The sequence below is a fragment of the Rhipicephalus microplus genome, unplaced genomic scaffold (genome assembly GCF_043290135.1).
Source record: "Rhipicephalus microplus isolate Deutch F79 unplaced genomic scaffold, USDA_Rmic scaffold_15, whole genome shotgun sequence".
NCBI classification, from domain to species: domain Eukaryota; kingdom Metazoa; phylum Arthropoda; class Arachnida; order Ixodida; family Ixodidae; genus Rhipicephalus; species Rhipicephalus microplus.
In genome coordinates this window covers 15,348,352-15,372,437 of record NW_027464588.1, presented here as the reverse complement: position 1 = coordinate 15,372,437, position 24,086 = coordinate 15,348,352, and the positions used below count along the sequence as shown (strand labels likewise).

The following is a 24,086-nucleotide window of genomic DNA, read 5'->3' as shown; positions in this document are numbered from 1 at the left end:
TAGCAGTAATAAACAGTGAATGGCATCGATACATTCAAAAGCAAGGCATACACAGTACTGCGGGCTCGGCAGCTGGACGAGACAGTAATTATTTGATTTTTTTGAAAACAAAGAGCTTTTTCTACCAACCTGCATGGCAAACAGGAGCGGGTTAGATGACTGTTCCGTGGCGTAGCCACCGAGCCCACAGCAGGCCGCGCGGGGATGCTCCAGTTTTATAGCTGTCGGTGATGCTGATGGCGATGGGGCTACTAGTGGCTGCCGTATCCATAGTTCCTCGCGTGGGGGCGCCGCTTGACAGGCCAGTGCATCGATGTTCAAACCGCATTGGGTAGGCGTATCCGCGCCGATATCGAGCCACAAAGGCTCGCAGGCTGCTTGTCTGTAGGGCACTGTGCCCAGTGAGGCGGAGGCAAGTGCGTGAATGGCAAGCATCACGTACACCTGCATGGCAAACAGGAGCGGGTTAGATGACTGTTCCGTGGCGTAGCCACCGAGCCCACCCACTTGGGTAGGTGCTTCATACACTTGGGTAGGTGCTTTCAAGGCTTAGAACCTTTATCTTGCAGTAAAACCACTTTTACAGGAGGTTACATGTGGACCAATATTATATAGATGCAGTCATTCATTTCTAATACTTTGCAATTTCCAATTGAGGCAAATTGGAATTGGGAATATTTGCACAAGCCTTCACATGAAAGGTTAGAGATTTATATCTGAAAATGGACAGTTTTTTCTTCCTCTTTTCTTTTTTGCTCTTTCAGTGGGCTCATCCAGAAGAGTCTCTGATAACGAATGCCAGGCAGCCGTCATTGATTGATGGGAATTTCAGCTGTATATCACCATTATCACCATCGGTGGCATTTGGCCATGAAGAGCTCGTAAGTTGCATTGTTTTGTGAGTACTACTTGAAACTGTGCACTCTTACCAGGTGGAAATTACACTTGCGATAACTTTGTTGAACTTGACCATAAATGTCCTCGAGCTAAAGTTAAAACGCAGTGCACACTGCTTCTGCTTTTTTTTTTTGCCCTCGTCTTCTTGCACAGAGTGCAGTGCTAGGTCAGTGAATGGTGAGGTGCAGACGCAAGTGTTTCGCGGTGTTCAGGAGTGCAACACCTGCGCCAATTTGATTCAATTGCCCTTTTTTGCGCTGAGCTGCATCAAAACCATGAAATTCGCCGGAATTGTGCCTCACTGCACCAAAATGCCCGACCAGCCTCGAAACTTTGCGCTACTTTCAGCGAGATGTGGAGGCCACGTTGGCCATCTATAGTTTGCGTCGTCAATCAACCCAGGGATCCAGGTGCACACACTCCAACCTTAAACGAGTTTACTAGGAGAGGGGAGTGCCCGGAACGACTGTAGCACCAATGCACAGAAAATGCAGGCCAAACAGAGTCAATCTGCATGCGGAACTTCGGTTGGTTGTCTGTGATTTGTCATTGCTTTAAGAGATGCGTGCGGCTTTGCTGAAGTAGTAGAGGGGCAGAGTTCCTGCTTCCCACTCAAAAGACCCAGCAGCTGTAGGTAGTAGATTTGTATTCTTAGTGTCACTTGTACTGCTGTCTTGGTTTCCTTTTTTGAGCTTCAGTTGCTACATATTTCTACCAAAAATTCCATGAAATATGAATTTAAAAAAACGTTTGACAGCAAGTGTATTCATTTGCAGTGCCACTGCATGGGATTCGGTAAAAACTTCATATTTCACGTAACTTTTCGTAGCAATGCATAGCAACTGAAGCTAGATTTAGAAAGAAAAAAAGCAAGCCAATACAGCTGTAAAAGTTACACAAACAATAAAAATCGACCGTCTACTGCTGCGATTCGAACTTGCATCTTTCGAGTGGGAAGTGTGGGCAACTACCCCTGGACTATTTTTGCTGAAAACCACAAAAGATAATTTTCAAAAGCGAAACCTCAAAGTATGTCGCTATATCGCACTACTCATGTATGTAGTATGTAGATAGACTCTCCCGGTACAGCGGTCTAGCAGTGAGCACCTCATCCAAACTTTATTGTTAGCAGCAATTTCGTAATACTTTTCTAACTTTTGCTCACAAATCTTGTGTAAAAATTGAATATTTAATATAAAGACAATATCCGAGCTTCAGAGAGTCAAGCGGGCTTCACGGCAATCACCGAATGTGTTCTAGAGAACTTGGCCACACACCAAAACGCTGGATAACTGGGAGGCAATAAAGCAACTATTTCGCAATGAGCTGTGCTGATTTTACTGCTTGAGCAGGATATAAACGCATGCATTCATCGTTTAAGAATGTGCAACTTTTCAGAACAGTCTAAAAATTCGCACGTGGGCTGTTTATTTACGTTGCAGAAGTTCTTATAGTAAAATTCCTGTGCAATTCAAAATGTTTGAAAGTTCGAATATTCACATATTTCTAGTTTCACGTTAGTGACAACATTCAAATGTTCTAATTGGTTTTGTGCGACAAGTCCTAACTTTTTTCTTACTGCACGAAAATGGTTGCTTTTCATATGTCTCGGGAAATTGTTTTTGCAGTTAGAAAAGTGCTCCAGCATGCATTGCAGCATACCAAACTTGGCACAGTGAAATGCTGTTTTTGAAAAATATATCTTGTAGAACAACAAAATACTTTAGAATGAATAAAAATGTGAGAAGTGTGTAATTTTTGGTCATTACATGGTAAACAGTGCAAAAAAAACACTATATATGCAAAAATATTCAAAACAAAGGAAATTTTGAATATAGGTTTTGTAGATAAAATGGCCCAGGAAAAATAGTCAATGTTGTACAATATGTTTCTCTTCACATAAACAAAGAAAACCAGAACCAAGGTGTTGCTCCATCGCTCCCTCGTGCAATGCAGTGAAATATTGCATGGTTTTTTTTGAGACACAAGTGTACTTGTACACTTTTCTCTGTAAATTTTTGTTGTCTTGTGATAAGTCTCTAGGTATTCCATTATATAGATGGATACCCGTGATGTGAATAATCCCTCTGTAAATGAGGTGTCTAATGAACTTCACCATTTCATCTAGCGTCACCTCTCTCCATGAGCCACCTTACTCCGCATAGGTTGGCGTTTCAATATATGTATCCAAGCATATTTATTTACATTTTCGCGCATATTGTGTTAAAAAGAAGACAATATCGCACGCAGTTCTAAAGCTTTTCACACTGCTTCATAGTCGGGGCAAAGATCTCCGGGGGCCTTCTTCTCATTAGGAAAAGCTCCGCAGCCAGCGCCAGCACGCTGCCCTCCAGCAAAAGGTGGACCACACACGTAACCAGAGTAGCTATAAGATTGCGCACAAAGGTCAAAAGCTATACGCAGTTGCCGCAGAGGAGACAACTTGAGGATGCAAACAAAGGAAATCCAGGAACGGCTGCGGATGTCTCAGGCTGATGCAATACGTCGTGACCATAAAACTTGAAGCTGAGGTGCTATTATCCTTGAACTCTAAGGTTGTTCTGACTCAATTCAGGTGGGGTTGCTAGACAGTTTCAAACAGCGCATGTGTTTTGTAGCACTGATGCGCACCCATGCGCGTGTCGTCATGACATTATAGGAACTCCTAGTGACACTAGATGCAACCCTGTGTCTGATAAAACGATGCAAGCAATGCTGAAGCTGCTGGAAACTGTCAGAGAAGGCAACCAGGACACTTTAAACATGCGGCAGACCTTCGTAACAATTTTTTTGTAGAACAAATTTTCTCTGACTCCCAAGAACAGCTCTCTATTGAATATCTGACATATATTTCTGGCAATATTACTGCTTAACATAGTCAAATTGAGAAGCTGACACTTTAATTCAAAATTTGGCATGCAAAGGTTCTTTTCATTACAGAACTTCTATGTTACTGTAGCCAACATTTTTAGAACTAGGTAAGTTGCAAAACTAAGCCATGTTGCTTGGCGCCGCCACTGCCAGAGACAAACATGACGCTGCTGTCACATCAGGATTCACTCGCAGCATGCTCGCTCGTGTCACTCCCGTACTAACCTCCGTCGGCTGTGCATGTTGCAGTGCGTCGCTACCGTGGAGGCTTCTTTCTGCGTGAACAGTCTTGTGCTTCAGCATGCCCTTTTCTGGTTTGTATGTGTTGCGTGTTTTCATCATGCCCACACGTTGCGTTTTCGGTTGTACAAGTGGCTACAGGAAATGAGAGACATGTACCATGACATTTTTTTTGTGCCTCGTGTGTACCAGAGCAGCGAAAGGCATGGAACCACGCTGTTTCTCGTGCGGATAAGAAACTGCCCAGCACATCACGTGTGTGTGATATGCACCTTCATGAGGAGGACGTCCTGGAGACTTTCACTCACGTCATTAATGGTAAAAAGGTACAAATCGCCAGAGGAAAGTGGGACCTTCTCAAAGGATGCCTTGCACAGATATTCCCGAATTTTCCCGCTTACCTTTCAAATAGCCCCGACAAAGAAGCGAAAGCTGCCCGATAGAAGTGGGGTACTTTCCAGAATATCATCGGCGAAAAAGAATGGACTATCTCCGATCACTGAACTCAAAGACAGTGAAATTCAAGTCCCGACATGCTTTCAACAACTGGCGTCAGTTCGCTTCAAGACATAGAAAACGTCTGTTTGTCCGCTTTGTGCTGGTGAAACGTTGTTGAAAATGGTAAAACAAGACGTTTTGTGGTGTTTATAGTGTTCAAAGAAGAAAAACGAGCGCTATTTGAGGAGAAATGCGTAGTCCTCGCAGAAGACATGACAGTCATCATTATCAGCCGTCGCCATCGCTTAGCCAAGTCGGCCGGCTATGCAGATACCATCAACCAATTGGCCGAACTTAAGGAGGACATAGAAAAGCTGAAAGTGTGTTATGTTGTCCTAGTGGGTCAGCAAGCAGCCTCGTGAGTAATGACTATGAAGTGCTCACGAGGCTGCCAATGTGCGTTCCCTGCTTGAAGCTTAGACTTCAACTGTGTTAAAAAGTTTCATTAGAGGAAATAAAGAAGTTGCAGGGGGAGACATGCTCAAGAAAAGGGCCGTACGCGCACATTTTCGACAGTCTAAGTTGCTAAAGAATGTGACTGACATAAAGAAAGAAAAAAATTGACAGATCCCACATACAGTGCATGCATGGGAATCGATAAGCGAAGCATGAATGAGAAATGTTGATGTGTCACTTTAAAATCAGCACAACGGTACGAGGTGGAGGTAAATGATGCCGTACATGACTTTGGTGTCATGATAATCATGTTTGAATTTGTCGTTTACCTTTGTCATATATTCATGTCACGTGATACTACATTTAATAAATGTGGAGCTAGCGAAACGGCCGCGAGCTCGCCATGAGCGTAGTATGTTGTCATGTTCTTACATGACACGCGTGTCAGGATTATCATGTTTGCACCAGTCATAAGTTTCGTCATTCATTGGCATCACCTAACACCAAATTTGGTACATGTGGAGCTAGCAAAACGGCTGCGAGCGCATCATGAAGGGCCCACTATACTCCAATGTAGCGTTGATGCACGCGCACGCTGCACGCAGCGACGCTACGTTAGTAAAACGCGACCACTCTATAGTCTGACGCCTAGCGCGACCAGCGTCTGTCAGTGTGGCCCGATGGCAACCTGTGCGAAATGCGATATGCTGCATTTTGCGCCAAAGGCATAGAGTAACATTACTCTGTACCGATGTGTTACCCAGACAACACTGCGTCTCCCTGCGGCACGCACCTGCGAGTATATGGCAAGACCAGGGCCTGGCGTAGCAACGCTGGGGTGACGCTACGAAATGAACGCCGGCGAAATATTGGGGCCTTGACTGTGGCATATAGTCATGTTCTCACATGGCGGGCATCTTATGATTAGTATGTTTGCACCAGTCACATATTTTCCTCATTCATTGGCGTCGCGTAATATCAAATTTGGCATATGTGAAGCTAGCGAAACGGCCGTGAGCGCATCATGAGTGTGGCATGCAGTACACGACACGCATGTCGTGATCATCATGTTTGGATGTCTCATTTACCTATTTCGTCCACTCGCGTCGCGTATTACCGAGTTTGGTACATGTGAAGCTAGAGAAACGGCCGCCAGCGTATCATGAGCGTGGCATGTAGTCATGTTGTTACATGACACGCATCATATGACTGTCATGTTTGTACTAGTCGCATACCTTTGTCATCCATTCACGTATTGTAATACCAAATTTGGTACATGTGATGCTAGCGAAATGGCCGTAAACGCATCATGAGCCTGGCAAGTAGTCATGTCGTTACATGACATACATCATCATCATCACTAGCCCGACTACGTCCACTGCAGGACAAAGGCCTCTCCCATGTTCCGCCAGTTAAACCGGTCCTGTGCTTGCTGCTGCCAATTTATACCCGCAAACTTCTTAATATCATCTGCCCCCCTAACCTTCTGTCTCCCCCTAACCTGCTTGCCTTCTCTGGGAGTTCAGTTGGTTACCCTTAATGACCAGCGGTTATCCTGTCTACGCGCTACATGCCCGACCCATGGCCATTTGCTCTTCTTTATTTCAGCTATTATATCCTTAACCCCCGTTTGTTCCCTAATCCACTCTGCTCTCTTCTTGTCTCTAAAGGTTACACCTACCATTTTTCTTTCCAATGCTCGCTGCGTCGTCCTCAATTTAAGCTGCACCCTCTTTGTAAGTCTCCAAGTTTCTGCTCCGTAGCAAAGTACCGGCAAGATACAGCTGTTATATACCTTCCTCTTGAGGGATAGTGGCAATCTACCTGTCATAATTTCAGAGTGCTTGCCGAATGTGCTCCACCCCATTCTTATTCTTCTAGTTACTTCAATCTCGTGGTTCGGCTCTGCGGTTATTACCTGTGCTAAGTAGACATAGTCTTTTACAACTTGAAGTGCAGTATTACCTATCTCGAAGCGCTGCTCTTTTCCGAGGTTGTTGTACATTACTTCCGTTTTCTGCAGATTAATTTTAAGACCCACCTTTCTGCTCTCCCTGTTCAACTCCGTAATCATGAGTTGCAATTCGTCCCCTGAGTTACTTAGCAATGCAATGTCATCGGCGAAGCGCAGGTTACTAAGGTACTCTCCATTAACTCTTATCCCTAACTGTTCCCATTCTAGCCTTCTAAAAACCTCCTGTAAGCATGCGGTCAATAGCATTGGGGAGATTGTGTCCCCCTGCCTTACACCCTTCTTGATTGTTATTCTGTTGCTTTCTTTATGAAGCACTATGGTAGCAGTTGATTCCCTGTAGATTTTTTCCAGGATATTTATATATGCTTCATCGACACCCTTATTCCGCAGTGTCTGCATGACGGCTGATATTTCTACTGAATCAAACGCCTTCTCGTAATCTACGAAGGCTATGTATAGTGTTTGGTTATATTCTGACCATTTCTCTATTAACTGATTGATAGTATGAATGTGGTCGATTGTTGAGTAGCCTGTTCGAAATCCTGCTTGTTCCTTTGGTTGATTGAATTCTAATGTTTTCTTTACTTTGTTAGCAATTACAATATCTCTATAGCCACTATAATATCTCGTTTGCCTTGCTGAAATAAATACTGCTTTATTTATTATGAAACTGACTTTATTTATTATGGAACTTTCTGAGACAGCACCACCTTTTCGACAAGCCCTTTCCAGCCCCGCCGCGGTGGTCTAGTGGCTAAGGTACTCGGCTGCTGACCCGCAAGTCGTGGGTTCGAATCCCGGCTGCGGCGGCTGCATTTCCGATGGAGGCGGAAATGTTGGAGGCCCGTGTGCTCAGATTTGGGTGCACGTTAAAGAACCCCAGGTGGTCAAAATTTCCGGAGCCCTCTACTACGGCGTCTCTCATAATCAAATGGTGGTTTTGGGACGTTAAACCCCACGTACCTATCAATTATCAATCGACAAGCCCTTTCCAAAAGTAAACATGGCGTCCGTGACGTAGGGACATGTGGAGGGTCACTGAGCGGCCGCGAACGTCCAAAAAATATACTTGTGGTGTGACAGTGGGATTTAACATTGAACAATCGAATTGTATCTCCCCAAACGTTTTTCTAAACGCTTTAATGATGCAAGCAAGCGAAACCAAAATCGGCCCCAAGCTACCGTGCTACTTGCGGAGCAACACTAATTTGCGGGAACCGCCTCCGTAGCCTTCGCTACACTGTTAAGGGGCTTCATAGCACAACAGGCATTGCTGTGAAGCAGCACTATAGGAAAAACCCCACGTATTATCCGCACCTCCACTTTGCCACAGAAATTTTTGGGTTTTTGGTGTGGGTTATACGCGCAAAAGTACGGTATGCATACCAAGTGATCGAATGATGCGCACATCTCAATCTTGAAATTTGATGTCAGGGCTCTTTTAATTGAATGTGTCTGTGTTGGAAAACTTGTATCCAGCGATTTTAATTTATGCGAGACTTTGTTGTGAACCAGACGACGATCAAATTAAATTGGCAGGAATTTAGCCTGGCTAATGGAAAAGTCACTTGCTCATTGGTAACGAAGCTCAAGTGGGTGGAAACATATCAAGTGATTGGCATTAAACCGCTGGTTTAATGCCAATTCTTAGTAGGTTATGGTCTTTTTGTGTGCTACTTGGCTGATATATTACTCCAAAGAGTTCATTGCAATTAGCGGGGGATCTTTTTGTGACCAACACTTCTAGTGAGCAACATTCACACCTCGAAAGCTGCGAAAAATTGAAGACGATTGGATCTGATTGTCAGAGCAGCAGCCCCAACTCCGCAGCAGGTCATTTCAATTTTTTTTTTTGACCATCGACAAAGGATGTTGTAAAATCATCGAATTCTTTCTTCTCAGTTCAAAGTACGTCAGGAAAACTATGATTTCCTAATTGTTTTGCCAATAGCTGCATACATACAAGGTTCTGTTCTAGACAAACTTTACAGGATCAAGGTAGGGTACTTTTCTGATCACAAAGTGTTTTCAAACACATTAAAAAACTTAAATGTCTGACATCCAGTAACAAGGAACAAAAATCTTCACTCTTTGGATTACACCTTTACAAAAATGTCATAAGAGGCGTGTGGCTCTCCTTAGCCTGTACTACAAATCACTTGCAATGGACATAGTTATAAAAAAAGTTGGATATTTTTATTATTTTTCAAATGACAGTTCTCCTAAGTTGATATGCCTGATAAATCGCTATAATAGCTGTTTTTTTTAAATAATGCTAGGTTGCTAAAATTCAGAGGTAATCTATGTCTGCAATTTTCGTCAATATTGGTAAAGCAGTTCAATTGTTCAATTCAGCTCTGCAGAACCCGTTAATTATGTACTGAAACCTTATTACAACAAAGTGTCATGCTACACAAAAAATAAGTTTGTGATATATGAAAATTCATTATAAGGTGCATTCCTTACACTCTTTTTATTGCAAGCCCCGCCGCGGTGGTCTAGTGGCTAAGGTACTCAGCTGCTGTCCCGCAGGTCGCGGATTCGAATCCCGGCTGCGGCGGCTGCATTTCCGATGGAGGCGGAAATGTTGTAGGCCCGTGTGCTCAGATTTGGGTGCATGTTAAAGAACCCCAGGTGGTCGAAATTTCAGGAGCCCTCCACTACGGCGTCTCTCATAATCATATGGTTTTGGGACATTAAACCCCAAATATCAATCAAAACTCTTTATATTGCAAGTTTACTCTTGATTTATTTCATCATAGCTGATACTTAATAATGCCAGTGTTCGAGTTTTGAGTGTAGTTGACCTCTATCGACTTTCTATTGGTGACAGAGCCATATTGCTAAGCCTTTAAGGCAGTCTTTATTCAAGACTATCCATAACTGGGTATGAAACGAGACTTTTGTGTGGTTTCCATCCCTCCATCCAGATGACAGCTCTTCAGAGCTCGATTCTCCGGTAAGCGCTACGATCGACGTCAAGAAGATAGTGGCCTTCCCGATCCCTGACACGCCACCACATTACAGTGAGTACTCCGTAAGGACCACACAGTGTCAGTTTTTCATGTGCTGTTGTTTCTGGCTGTTCCAAATCAAGGCGTGAGCACGGCAAGGCGATTAAATTTATTTTTCGGACACAAAGTTCTTTATAATAGAAAAAAAAGCCACAAGAAATAAGGTTGAGGTGCAAGTGTTAGTCTCGATAATGCCAGTACGTGAGAGCGATAAAACTGTCCTGTGCGATCAAGAAATCCTTCAAAACAGTACCGCTGTGATGTCTCCTGTGTAACTCCGCCAAAAAATAGTTTTGGACTGGAAACATGAAGTTGACTGACTCCTGGTTTGACTTGTGTGGTTTTACTCTGGCACAACCATACGAGCAATTGGTCCAAAATGGGAACCTCGCGAGGAGTGTATAATTTTTCATATTATGGCGTTTCACATGCAAAGCCATAAAAAATTAAGGATATCTTACTGCTTTTATTCATGTCGCTATAGTTATCTCTCATGGAAATAAATGTATAGGTATGCATCATGTGCAGGTCTGTTGTTAGTTTTCTGCCATAGGTGCGGATAACCTCAGTGATGTTCAGCACTATCGCAAAAGTGTAAAAAACTGTGATTGGCTCTGAACCTTTCGAACGAGGTTTTTAATTTGTGTACAAGAGTATTAACAAAGGAGAGAGCCACTGTGAAGGGAACTCAGATGACCTACACAGCATTTTCTTCAACCACATTATGTTCATCACCATAAATTCAGTACCCCCTTCCCCCTAATTGAGCTGTTTTCACGTCGGGTTTTTCCTCCCCACCCTCAAACTCTTGCGATAGCCTACGAATTTTGAATAAATTTAATGCACATTATTTCGAATGACAAAAAATGCGGGTACAATGAGCACTATAGGTGGTGCTAGCAGGGGGCACGGTGGGGCTGGAGCTTTTCCAGTGGTGCAGCTGTTACCGAGTCTCGGTGTCTTGTGGCGAAAGCTATTGACCCGAGGGCATTATGACTAGACTGCTTCAGTAGTTTCATTCCTAGCAGACAGTGTTGCTTTGCTTTAGCAGCAGTTGGCAAATTTGATTGTAAGAGCGCAGTTGAAAGCGCTGTTGTGCACACACCATTTCGGCAGACGTAGCAAGTCGCTAGTATACCCGTTTACATGCTGTGCTTCTGCCATTTATGTACTTCATGTTGAGATGGCGCACCACAAAAACTTCTTTGTGCCCTGGTGCAGCCGTATCCCCTTAAACGATTGCTTTGTGGAAATAAAACAATCGATTCAAAGTAAGTTCACTGCCAAGTCTTAATTCTTATAACGACATGATTTGTTGCGACCGCATTCATTGCTTCACCCTTGCGATGAAACTGCTTTTTTTATTGGCGGGTTTTCATTAGAGGTGTTGTTTATATGCAAGAAAAATATAGCAGTTACTTAACTAGGTTATACTATTATACTATATTCACTTGCAGCTGGCACACCCGAACTGAGTGGCAGCCCTGAGGTGTTCACACTTCCCGTCAATGTGACCATGAGGCGGAGGCGTGCAACGAGGAATATGTCTCCTCTTGTTCTTCCGGAATCGTTGCCGGAACACCTTACGGAGTATGTCTGAAATCTTTTGCTTTGGCATCCAATGATTATATATATAGGAAAGAAGTGTATACTTCAGGGCTCGTTTTTCAGTGTTTTACACAATATTAATGAGATATAACAGACAATAATGCTAAGGAAGTATAGGAGAAGATACTAGACCGAATTGTAATGTAAATATGAAGAAAAGTAAGTGAAAATATATATATATATATATATATATATATATATATATATATATATATATATATATATATATATATATATATATATATATATATATATATATATGTATATATATATTATATATATAATATATTATAATATATATATATGCATAATGTGTGTGCGTTGTATGAATATTGCGTGCGTTAGTAAGTTTTTAGTTGGTTAGGGAAGTTTTTCTGTGACAGCCGAGAAAATGACTTGTTGCGAAATCAGTGTGCAATGCCTTTGCATGCTATAAAGTATTTCGAGAGCTTGAGGGGATTTGAGAGTGCAGTTGCAAACATTCTAAAATCCAAATGGTTAGCACGCACACACACACACACACGTACGCACGCACGCGCGCGCACACGCACTCAAGCACTCACTCACTCACTCACTCTGCAGAACCCGTTAATTATGTACTGAAACCTTATTACAACAAAGTGTCATGCTACACAAAAAATAAGTTTGTGATATATGAAAATTCGATATAAGGTGCATTCCTTACACTCTTTATATTGCAAGCCCCACCGCGGTGGTCTAGTGGCTAAAGTACTCAGCTGCTGTCCCGCAGGTCGCGGGTTCGAATCCCGGCTGCGGCGGCTGCATTTCCGATGGAGGCGGAAATGTTGTAGGCAGAACATTTGACAGAAGAGGTGTAGTCAAGACATTATTCTGTAAAGATAAACTGCTTTATTGTGGCTGGGACAAGACGTCAGAGCATAAGTGGACAGGATGAACACAGATCGATTCGGAAAGCAAGGGAAGACAATCCTTTTTGTAGCAGGAAGCCACAAGGACATCCTTGCGTCCATTTGCTTCAAATTGTCGATGAATTCACTCTCGCAGTGCCAATTGCTAGCTTCCTGGAAAAGCGACCGCCCCGTAAAGGCGTTGGTCCCGAGTGCGAATCTCGCACCAGGACGAATTTTTCGGGAACTAAGAAGCTTTTCTTTCTGACAAATCCTTACGGGTTTCCTTATAGCTTCATGCTGCAAATGGGTGATTGTCTTTTTCCCCTTTTTTAATCCCTCCGCCACCTTGCGGGTTTCCGCAGAACTCATCTGTAGCAGATTTGTAGCGGCGAGAGAAGAAGAGACGTGAGATGACGTCGAAGGCGGCCGATGGAGCCGTTCCGAACTCGCCACTTTATTCCTCGCCTGAAGCGGAGCCACGTCGGCTATCAGCGTCCAAACCGCCAGGCGTGTCAGCTCGTTCTAATTCTCGCGCAGCTCGAGCTAGCATCAGCTGCGCGAGAGGCGCGGCGCGGTGATCAAGAAAATGATGATGGTGATCATGCACTACAAAGCTCCCCCCTTAGCGCTTTGCGCGATTTGAAGTGTATATAACAAAGAAAGAGAAAGAGACTATATACATGAACGACAATCCGCAAGGTGTCCGTTTAGGAAGTGCAGTTTGTCAACGTGTAGTGACCGTTGGGAACCGGTGGGTCTCTGGTGGGCGACACTGGGAGTTGCACAGAGGACACAGGAGGAAGTGCCGGGTCGCTGTGGTAGCCGACAAGCGGGTCTCATGGTGACCTGGTCGGACAGGCCGAGAGTGGACCGTGTGTCGCGAGGTCATGACAGGATGATGAGTGACAATGTTGGCGCTGGGTGCAGAGGACACTATACTGCCGCCTGTCGAGATTAGAGGTCCCGACAGGGCCCCATGATGGTGGTGGTGGTGGTGGTGGTGATGGTGGGCATGCGCCAGTATCTGCGGCTGGGTGAACGTCGGTATCTGCACTAAGGATTGGTGCTGGTCTGTGTGGAACGCACTCAGTTCGGGCTGGGCCAGCATGGTCTGCGTGGGCAGCATGGCCTGCAGCTGTTGCAGCGTCAGTGGCTGTCCCGGGACTATGGCAAACGAGGGGGGCGACATCATGCGTGGCGGTGCCAGAAAGATGTTGGGCCTTGGCCTCAGGTTCTGTGGAATGACAAGCGTCGGGGTGCCAGGCGGTCCTGGATGTCCCCCATGGGGCCTGGGCCCCGTCTGAGGCCCCAGGGTCAGGCCCGTGGCATGGGGTGGCCGCAGGGCCAGCTGGACCCGCTGTATCTGTCCCAGAGAGCTCTGGGTCGGCCCCAGTGCGCCTTGTATCAGAATCGGGCTGTGGCCCAGGCCCGGAATGTACTGGTTCAGCAGGAAAGTGCCGTGCGCAGGTCCAGCTGGAAACATGCCCGGCTGCGCTGCCGCGGGGTTCCTGATGAGCAGCGGACTCCCCGTGTTGAGCCCCATCGCGGCTCCGCGCTGCACCGTGGTCGCAGGCTGCGGCGCCGGTACAGGCGCGGGCCGCGGTGTGGCTTTGTGCTGGGCTGCCCGGGGAGACTGGGACCGGGTGGTCGCCGCTGCCGAAGGGGTCGTCATGTTCGCGCTGCCACTCGACAGCTTGGGCAGGATCTGTGGCTGTTTTGGCTGGATGAGCCGGGGGGCACCAGAGGTGCGAGGACTGGGGCTGGTCGAAACCACCTGTGCGACGCCGGGTCTCGACGCAGGTGCCTGCTGCGGCGCCACGGGCAGAGGGGCGACGGTGGCAGTTGCTTTGGTGGTTGCCGGTGTCGACGCCGACGATGAGGGCAGGCTCTGGCTCCGCGAAGGCACGGCGCTGGGGCCCGTCGTAGACCACGAAACAGAGACAGGGACAAGGGCGGGGAGCGGGGACGCCGAGGGTGGTCGGCTGCTGGCCGGGGAGGTGCGAGTGGAATGTGGCGAGGCACCCGGCAGGCCATTGCTGGCACCAGTGGCAGGTGGCGGAGCGGCAGGGGGCACGGTCGAGGGGCTGACCAGCAGCTGCGGCGAGGAGGAGGCCGAGACGTCTGAGCTGGTGGTTGCGGAAACGGCGAGGGCCACGGTGTCGCGTGTCGTCGCTTTCGTGGAAAACGTGCAGGTGGCAGGTACGTGTGATGAAGCTCTGCACGGAGGCTCTGAGGGAATGTACCTCTCGGAGGGAAGGTCAGTCGCAGTGGGGGAGTCTTCTACTTCGCGGTCGTGATCATGTGCAGGAGTGGATGTTTCTGCGACCAGATCAGGTGTAGAAGTAGTCGAAGCCGGGGTACCGAGGTAGCGGTCAATGGAGGGCTGCGGACCGGTTCGTACCTTGCTCTGCGACGCCTGGGAAACCTGCCTGGTGCGGGTAAACGGAAGCGGACGGTATGTGTTGCCGCTGCGGGCGAGCACCGCAGTGCAGAGGGCATCGTAAGGCTGCGGGCTGGTGCTTGAAGTGGCAGCGAGATGGCGCAACTCTACCGGAAGGGCGTCGAGAAGAATGGCGTGCATCAGCAGCTGGTCCGTGATGCCATTCACCGCAAGAACGGCGTCGAGCTGCATAAACCGTACCTTGGGGTAGGTCGATTGGAACGGCAGCACTGGCGGGCAGAGTTGCGGGAACATGGCAGCGGGCCGTTCGGCGAAGGGCGTGTTCTCCGGGTCACCAATGTAGCGGCGAGAGAAGAAGAGACGTGAGACGGCGTCGAAGGCGGCCGATGGGGCCGTGCCGATCTCGCCACTTTATTCCAGGCCTGAAGCGGAGCCACGTCGGCTACCAGCGTCTGCCACGCCAGGCGTGTCAGCTCGTTCTAATTCTTGCGCAGCTCGAGCTAGCATCAGCTGCGCGAGAGGTGCGGCGCGGTGACCAAGAAAATGATGATGGTGATCATGCACTACAGATTGATTTATTGAAATCACACCAACTTGCCTCCTGTAACAGTGCACATGCTCAAGAAGTCATGACCTCGTGCTGACAGAATGCTCCGTGAAGGCCCCCTATGTACTTTTAAAACCAGCAGGTGTTCAGTGTACAAATAGCTCTTTAGAAATAGGACTCAAACGACTATGTGCCTGCCGCTCTCTCTGCTGGCTTTCTAGAAATCGGTAAGGTGGCAAGCGGTGATGCGGCGGGGACATTCGACGCTGTACATGAAAGGGATCGCATGTGCACGAGAGAGACCCAGTGCGAGATTAGCCTTTCCTCACTGAGATTCAGCCTCTGCAATTATTGCGGTTTCGGCGAGTAGCAGAATTCGTTTGTTACTCCAAAAGCCGGCACGTTGCCGAGCATGTGATCTCTTGCACGTCCTGCGCAATTCAAACTCGGCGTGGTCGTCGGCACTGGGAAATGCGTTTTTGAACACTCGGACTGCGTGTTCAGTTCGTGTTTGTCTCATTGCAAGGAACCATCGATGCGAGACAGATTGTTCTTGAATCGAAGTCTATCGTATACGCGGCCACTGTGTCCAGAAGTGCACACGATAAAGTCTCGTTATTAACTGCAGTTAGTCGATGTTGATGTGCTGTGGCCCGTTTTGTTATTTTACAGTATGTTGACGTGCTCGGTGTGTCTGCATTCTTGAATAATGGCCTGCATCTCTTTTGTCTGAAACGAGCGTGTCACAATCTGCGCACGTTTGCACAGGTCTTTGTTATACAGACGATGAGCCCGATGACAAAGGCTTTCTTTGTGCGATTTCGGGGAAGTGCCCTGCAGACTTGCGCTTTTTTCGCGTACAATGGCATTATAGCGCTGAAGTTCACGTAGGGAGAGTGTCTGCTGCGCATGGTGGTGGGAACCATTGAATAAGTGAGTGCATGCGCCATCTGCCGCCGCGCCCGTGCAGCAGCTGTTTTGCTTGGCACACTTGCCTGGTCTTAAGAGCTTCGCTTGGTGGTGACGTTGAAGTGCTGGGCTAAGGAGCTTCATGCCTAAATATGATCAAGCTCTTTCTTTGCATAAAACACTCCACTTTTCCCTGCAGAATGGGAGTGGTGTGTGGCCGAACGAGCTATGTTTGGCAGGCCGGGTTATGTATTAAGCGTTTAATAGAGCATTCCAGCTCACTAGGAAGTGAGTGGGAAGCACCTGCTGTGTAATTGTAAGACGTGTGCCAAGAAGCAGAAGCTAGTTGTAATGTGATAATTTCGGAGAGCTCGTTTTGCAGAAATCAGGACATCGGAGTCATTTGTTGAGAGTGAAAAATCACTTTATCCGTGACCGAAAGAATAAGATGCAAATAAAATAAATATTTCAGGGTCCAAGTGGCGAGCGATGCTGTCTGCATGGCAAGCAAGTGTCACACTACCACAGAGTCACAATTTTTGTCAGAATAGCCTCGGAAAAAAAGCACTATATCGGCGTCATGTAGTGGAAAGAGCTTACGCTTCATATATTGCGTGGCAGAAGCATACAGTCTCGCCAGGCATCAAAATATGTGAATTTAGCAAAAAGTGGGTGCTCTAAAAGGCCACCCATTATAAGGTCCTCGCACATATTTAACCATAATCAGCAGCAGAACCATCAACAAAGTGAACAGCTGGGTAGCTTCGCGTGTTGCCCTACGGACACGTAGTGGGCCCTCCGCTGATTCACAAAGTAAATATGGCCTAGGGGCACTTAACAGTGGGGCTTGTAACAGGCATTCATCGATGCTTTGAAACGACCAATGTTACGCACACAGCCATTTGGGAAAGGGAAGGAGGTCTCGAATTTCTCGTTGCAATTCGCCGTCGCTCCACCTAAACCATTCTGACACTCTGGGTCGGACATATTCTGTGTTCAGAAGACTACTTAAAAGGAGTGGCCTGTCTGCTGTGCTTGCTATTCTCCTTCTGGATCGATCTGTGTAAGTACACTAGCAAATAGTTATGTTTCATCTCGCTTTACATCACAGTACCGTGGTTCGTTGGCGTAAAACCACAAGTAATAACTAAATGGTGGCAGAAATCCATCCTTATTTGTGGTGTGGTGTACATTGGTGTGCAAGAGTCTTCTTCAAGTTTCAGTTTGCAGTCCACACTTTCGTTTTTCTCGTTGCAGGAGATTAGAACAGGAGCCTGAAAGTGACAAAGGTGATGAATCGAACGACAAAGATAATGAATCAGACGAGCCTGACTATGGCGAGGACATGGGGGGCGCCACAGAAATCCCCAGTGCTCGAGCACCGGCAGTGCCGCTTTTCCCGAGCCCGGACTTGGCAGCCTACAGGCGCATCATCCACGAGGAGATGGCCAGGTGTTACGGTGCACACATAGTGTCACCAGTCTCAACAGCCGATTCTCCGGCAAGCACAGGTGAGCATACTAGTAATTATAGACTGTGATTTACACTGTGGAACAATTTAACCTCCACTATAACGGAATTGTCTGTATAACAAACTACAGAAGGCTTTCAGTATACGGGAAATCTGTTGAAAGGAACTGCTGCTTATTAAATGAAACTGCCTCTGGTATCACTGGTCTCGTACTTGAATTCTACATGCTTGTTTGTCGCTCGGTAAATGGAACTCTTGTTGAATGGAATATCCTGGTACCTTTAGGTCTGTTTGATAAGCTCCTGTAGCATGCTGCCCATATGAAAGACTGTGTTTTCGAGTAGTGGAGTTTGCAGGCCTTGCTGCCAGAGGAATACATAGAGCAGTGTTTTTTTGTTTTTTTTTCAGCTGCACTATAGCAAGTATACGCACAACTGAAAAGGAAAGCAACTGCGCATTTTGCAATAGAAGTTTAACTCTGTGAGGGTCAAATTTTTTTGACATAACCTCCAAAGATGTTTATTTTTTTTATTCCTGAACTAAATTTTTGGGCTATTCTATCCTTTAAAATAATTCTCATTGTTTTGAGGGACCATAAAGCATCAAGCAAAACCCTAAATAAGAAACTCTTATGATTTTTTTAGAACTACCGTAATTACTGGAATCTAGCACGCACCTTTTTTTCCAATTAAGCGAGTTCATAAATCGCATGCGCGTTAGAATCGAGTACGAAAAAAAAATGAATGCGGTCATTCTATTGCCATCGAAATTTCTAAAATGGCCGCCCCCTTCGTGCGTTGGCATGGCGCGTCGGCCATTTCTGCCTATGTGTTTCCCATGTGCAGCACTTCGTACGTGTGCTGAGGAGTTCGTCATCTTGTAGTGCATTAGCATCGAGGGCATGGAAGGGCCGACTCCAAAAACTCGAGTGCACTACGATGCCGCTTTTAAAAGAAACGTCATCGCGTGTGCAGAAACGGACAGGAATCGGGCCGCATCGCGGTCGTTCGGAGTTCCCGAAACGTGCGTGCGAGACTGGCGGAAACAAAAGCAGAAGATTGTCGACAGCAAAGCTTCACGCAAAGGCTCCAGTGGACCACTGCAGGGTCGGTTTCCGCAAATTGAAAAACTGCTCGGCGAGTATGTGCTTGAGCAGCGAGCGGCACAGTGGCCCATGACGACAGAACTGCTCCAAGTGCGGGCTATGCAATTAGCCTTAGAAAAAGTTCTAACGCGGAGCCAGTTTAAAGCGAGCGGGTGCTGGCTAAACTTTATGAAGAGGAAAGGCTTTTCCCTCCGAAGGTGAACGGGCATATGCGAAAAGTTTTGCGGAGGAGTACGATGAAAAGCTTCACAGTTTTCAGAGGTTCGTCCTAAACTTGCAGCACAACAACGGCTGCCTGCTTGGGCGAATCGGGAATGTCGATCAGACGTCTCTTTACTTCGACATGCCTGGCACCACAACCGTCGAGAAGAAGAGCCGAAGGAAGTTCGCGTTCTGACATCGGTCCACGGTAAAACTACAGTGATGGCAATGCTCTGTTACACGTCAGATGAGCACAAGCTTGCCCCGTGCCTCATATTTAAATGGAAGACGCTCCCGAAATGAGTTGTTTTTTCGAGTGGTGTGATCGTTCGGGCCAGCGGGAAAAATGGGTGCGTGTTGCAACGGATGTCTTACTTTTTTTTTTCGTTGTGGAAATCGGGTGCGCGTTACAGTCGAGGGCGCGGTTGAATCGAGTAAGTACGGTAAGTTACTTTTGATAAACATAGCTTGCAAACACACAAAAATAGGCACACCAGAGTACTTTTTTGCTGGACTCGCAAGCAGCAAATAAACTGGTGCACACTTTAATAGCGTAAGTGAAGTGAGTAAAAGTGTGGAAAAAATTCTTATGGTCGTGCACCTATAAAAAAAGGAGAACAAGTGAAAAAGGTAAAATAATTATTCGTCTTAATGGCAACAAGAGAGAGTTAGCGTTTCAGAGTCGCCAAAACAGGAAACGCAACCAGGGCGGCATTGTTTGTGTAATGTAGCGCCTCATAAAAACAGATGTAATTGCGCTCTGGGGAGCAATAAAGGAGAAAGTAACAAGCGGTCACTCTTTAAGAGATTATACACCACACAGCCATCAGTTTTGCGGGTGCAAGAAGCGAAAAGCACCGGAACGATGAAACCAAACCAGCTGCACTGCTAGAGGCACGCTCGGATGCGCAAGCAAAAGCCAATGCAATGCCATACACTTACGGCGTAAACCCTGAAAGAATAAATGTATTAGTTGCAGAACTTGCTACTTTCCTCATTAGCTGTCAAGACAGCTCTTAGTCATGAAACGTTAGTTCGGAGGCCCTAGTGTGAAAAAAATAGAAGCCAGTGTGCTGTGTGATGTCGGTGCATGTTAAGAAACATCATAAGGTCAAAATTTTTGGAGCCCTTTACAGCGACATGTCTCGTAACCATGTCGTGGTTTTCGGACGTAAAACCACAGGTATACTTTATTGCTGGCCCCAGTGACATTGAAACATCTTTGGTGTTCCTGCTCCCAAGCTCCTGTGATCTGCTCACAAGTTCTTGTGATATTTTGTATGTTACTGTCACTGATCCTGTTTATAAGGAGGCAATCGCCAGACAGGTACCAAGGGCCAACAAACCGGCCACTTCTACATGCACTACAAATGCACAGACAATTTAGGGTAGGCTCTTTTTGGGCAGCAACGAATGATGGTTGTTGTCCAAAAACATTCAGAGCAGGGAGTTCCTAACGCAAAGTATAATCTGGGCTAAGACTGCAAGCATCACACGAACCTAAACACTCGGTTATCAAAAACAGTTACTCATAACTCGCAGTGTAACTTGGATGGTGTTTAAAACAACGGAAACAAACTGATCGCACTATATATGCAATCTCCTGCATTGAAGAACACCGTTTTGACCATTTGCATAATGTATCCAGCCCGTATCTCGAATGTTTCCCTTTCACGAAACATTCTCACAAACTCCAGCGCTGATAGTCGTTGTTCCCTTCCGCCATCGGCCTGTTGGTGACGCTTCTCAATTTTTCACTCTTTTCTCAGAGTCATCATTCTATTCTTTCAGATCGATTGACCACCCTACCAGAATCGCTTGATCAACATAACTTCTTCATTGGTGTCGCTATCCTGCTCACCTACTTCCTCCGCCACCGCTTGCTTTTATCCTCTCGCTTCTGGATTTGCAAATACACTCAAACCTGGATACAATGAAATATCGGTTATAGCGAAGTAAATGAAGGATATTCTTGCAATAGAAATAGTGCTAAGAATGTACCTTCATAACAAATTTTTGGTTATGACTAACCTGTTTTTATGTAAGATGCCTCTTTGTTATAATGAGGTTGGAGTGTATTTTTCGTGATTTGTCTGTACGTAGCACAGCCAAAGCGAAGGAAAGGGCAAGATTTTACAACGAAAGGTGTTACAAGATCACAACAAGGGTAGCGTGCGCCGCCACCACATGTGTCCATAACCACTATTGTGCTGAACAAGGAAAAACACTCTCTAAAGTAAAAGACAAGGGCATAGTAGAATTCGAACCAGGGTACCCTGCGTGCCAGTGCAGTAGTCTACCACAGAGCCACGCTGCTGCTTGGAACTTTGTTGCAAACTAGCTTTAGGCAGGCTTGATGTCGGGAAAGGAATGGCGTTAATATGAATAATAAAGTGCTTCAGAACCAGGCGTCGCACAATGTGAATTGCGTAACAAGTGAGATGTCGGTTGCTCAAACCCATTACTCAAGCTTCAGGCATAATTCTTTATCATCGTCAGTCACAGCATCAGAAAATTGCGCAAAGTTTTTTGTAAGTGCGTAGTGGGTACCACTCTTCTCCGATGAAGCATAGTAATCTTTGTTTTCCTTTTTTTGAATATACTGTCTTGATTTTACAACTTTTTTCCCCTTTTTTGGTTGTAAGCAATAGTGCAGTTACAGCCCATATGAGACTATATGTTCTCTTGGCCGATCCACCGAAGTAGGTATGAGCCATGGATTCTAGGCTACAAACAAACGAATTCCTGACCGCTTTTCCACAGTGGGTATGAGCTGCAAGAGCAAGTGAACAAGAATGCCGGCCTACTACACAAAATTTATAGGGTGGTGGGTATTCTGTAAGTGGGTTTGCAGCAGCTACTCAAGGATTGTTTATAAAATGCTCTTAATGGCCACTCCTCCAGCTTTCGGTGTGACTGTGCTGCGCATTTCGCACAGGCCTGGTGTTTTTTTTCCTCGCTGGTTTCATTTATTATCGCATAGCTCGGATTTGTATCGGGCTTCCTTTCACAGTGCTTCGAGACTTTGCCCGGAGTTTGATCAGAGACTGCTTTTGGTCACCTGCCGTTACGAGGGTCAAAGAAGGCGTACTCATGGCATCCTTTGATGGTTATTTTTTTAATGTATCACGATGAACCGATGAACCGTCAGCGCCTGGACTTCACTCGGCCGTCTGAAGTCAGCAATGCGTGCGTAATTTTGCACCCGTTTGCAAGTTTCCAGTTGACAGATCTCATAGTTTGGTCGTGTATGGTGGAAGGTCTCGGCTGCGCGAAAAGCATCCAGACTCCTGGACATGAAAGCCTCATCCTTTGGCATGACTTGCGATGATTTGCCGTTCCAGCCAATTCTGATCAGTGCTGCACCAGCCATTACAAAACTCCAAACTTGCGTCGTGCTGTGCAGTACTTGCTTCTTCGGCGCAGAGAATGGCAGCCTTCTTGAGCACTGTTGTGAACGAGTGCAGTTTTTTGAGGCGAGGATGGCACTCATGATGGTCAAGCTCGAATGTTGGGAACATCGGTAGCACACAACAGCTGAATGAAAACATGCGAGAGCCAGTGGCGCTTCCGACAATTATTACCAGTACCCCACAAACAAATGGCCACTGCCTATTAGTACAGTGGCTCTTCAATCAATGGTTGCATTACTTACGACATCTGTGATCGACATTTATTAACCTAATGGTGTCTTTATGAACTCAGTGGCATGTAATAAAACTTATTGAGACATTTTAAAAGAGCTGCAGAACAGAATCCAATGAGTAAGCCAGAAAGCAAATTTTATGTTGAAAGCACACTGCAGTATCCAATGGCGCGTTTCACTGGTAGATCCAGAGCAGGTTTTCTTGCTCCGTTGCTACTAATCTGGATTTCGCTGGTAGATTTGGAGTGGGTTCGCTCTTTTTAATGGCAGTTTCAGAGCAACTCGCCCGGAGGCGGTCTTGCTCTCGCTGCTCCCCCACCAAGTTAGATTTGGGCGGAAGTTCGAGGAGCAGCGTACGTCACTTCAGTCATTGTGCATGGGCTGAGCTTTGCAAAATGGCTGCGTTCACTGCTGTGAAGGAACTGCGGTCTAGCGATAAGCACGCCCAGCAGCAGCAGGCGCACAGCCACAGAAATCTCCGTGTGCTCTTTTACATTTTTCAGTGCAGCACAAGAAAACGATACCCCTGCTTTTTTAAGAACAGTGTGGTCGAAATGCATGCTCTGCAGAGGCGACAAGTGTGCCATGGAAACATGGAAAGCTGAAAAGGGAATCATTACCAGAACTGGTTTAGTGACCTGTACGTAAACAACTTGCGAAATGACCTCCGCGGTGCATTCACATGTTTTACTGGCAGATTCGGCTTGGTGCAATCCAAGGGCTCGCTCCAGGATTTCTGTGGCTATTCCAGGTCTCCTAGTGAAAAACGCTTTTAGGTTTGTGATTAGTCTTGCTGGCGTTCGATGTTTCGAGTTCCAAAAATTGACTCTGCATCTTCATAAGTAAAGTTGAAATCTCGTAAGTCAACAACATGCAGTCGCATAAACATGGTAAATACAGTTTATTTGAGAATTCATCTCAAGTTTCAACTGTATGGGCCTACTTTAATATTTTAATGCTTGCCAGCTGGATTGGGCTCAAATGGCCAAATGCCGTAAAGTTACAGTTCAACATAATGGCTATGAAGACGCTGCATGTGCAATGAGAAGATTTTTTGTTTTTTTTTGTCTGCCATTTTTAAATACATTTTCACAGTGCCTCTGGAAAATAACAGCTGCACTGTTGTCCCCTTTTTTACTACTCTTTTCAGTGTCAGGAGTGTCGACTGGCGGCCACATTGCCTCATCTCCAGCTGTGGAGACTAGCCCTGCGTCCTCGCCGTCGACACTGGCCACTGCCTTCGCGGGATTGTCGGCACAGCCAAGGCTGAGCCCGATTCTGTAGTTGTCGTCGCAACAAAAGGGCCACCTGAGTACTGTCTTGGAGTGCACGGAGACAAGCGACAAAGGGAGTGGGACAACTGCACTCGTGAGTTGTGTTTTTTGTGTGCCACAGTTGTATTCTTTTTGATGATCTCTTTTGAAGTAGTCTGCAT

The 24,086-nt window shown here is 46.2% G+C and overlaps 2 protein-coding genes across 2 annotated transcripts in view; one reads left to right on the top strand and one right to left on the bottom strand.

Moving 5' to 3' along the window:
• LOC142784785 (uncharacterized) overlaps window positions 1-24,086 on the bottom strand; it is a 38,734-nt gene that overhangs the window by 12,264 nt on the left and 2,384 nt on the right. The window lies entirely within an intron of this gene.
• On the top strand, window positions 9,793-24,038 carry LOC142784637 (uncharacterized). Its single transcript, XM_075883065.1, has 4 exons — window positions 9,793-9,903; window positions 11,349-11,481; window positions 17,486-17,739; window positions 23,802-24,038. The coding sequence occupies exons 2-4, from the start codon at window positions 11,408-11,410 to the stop codon at window positions 23,933-23,935; spliced, it is 462 nt and encodes a 153-aa protein (XP_075739180.1). The 5' UTR covers window positions 9,793-9,903; window positions 11,349-11,407; the 3' UTR covers window positions 23,936-24,038.

Bases quoted from the DNA above. Each gene is read 5' to 3' on its own strand.
- LOC142784637 (XM_075883065.1), top strand. From the start codon at position 11,408: ATGAGGCGGAGGCGTGCAACGAGGAATATGTCTCCTCTTGTTCTTCCG. The intron at 11,482-17,485 runs GTATGTCTGAAA...TTCTCGTTGCAG, and splicing joins TTGCCGGAACACCTTACGGA to GAGATTAGAACAGGAGCCTG. The intron at 17,740-23,801 runs GTGAGCATACTA...TACTCTTTTCAG, and splicing joins CGATTCTCCGGCAAGCACAG to TGTCAGGAGTGTCGACTGGC.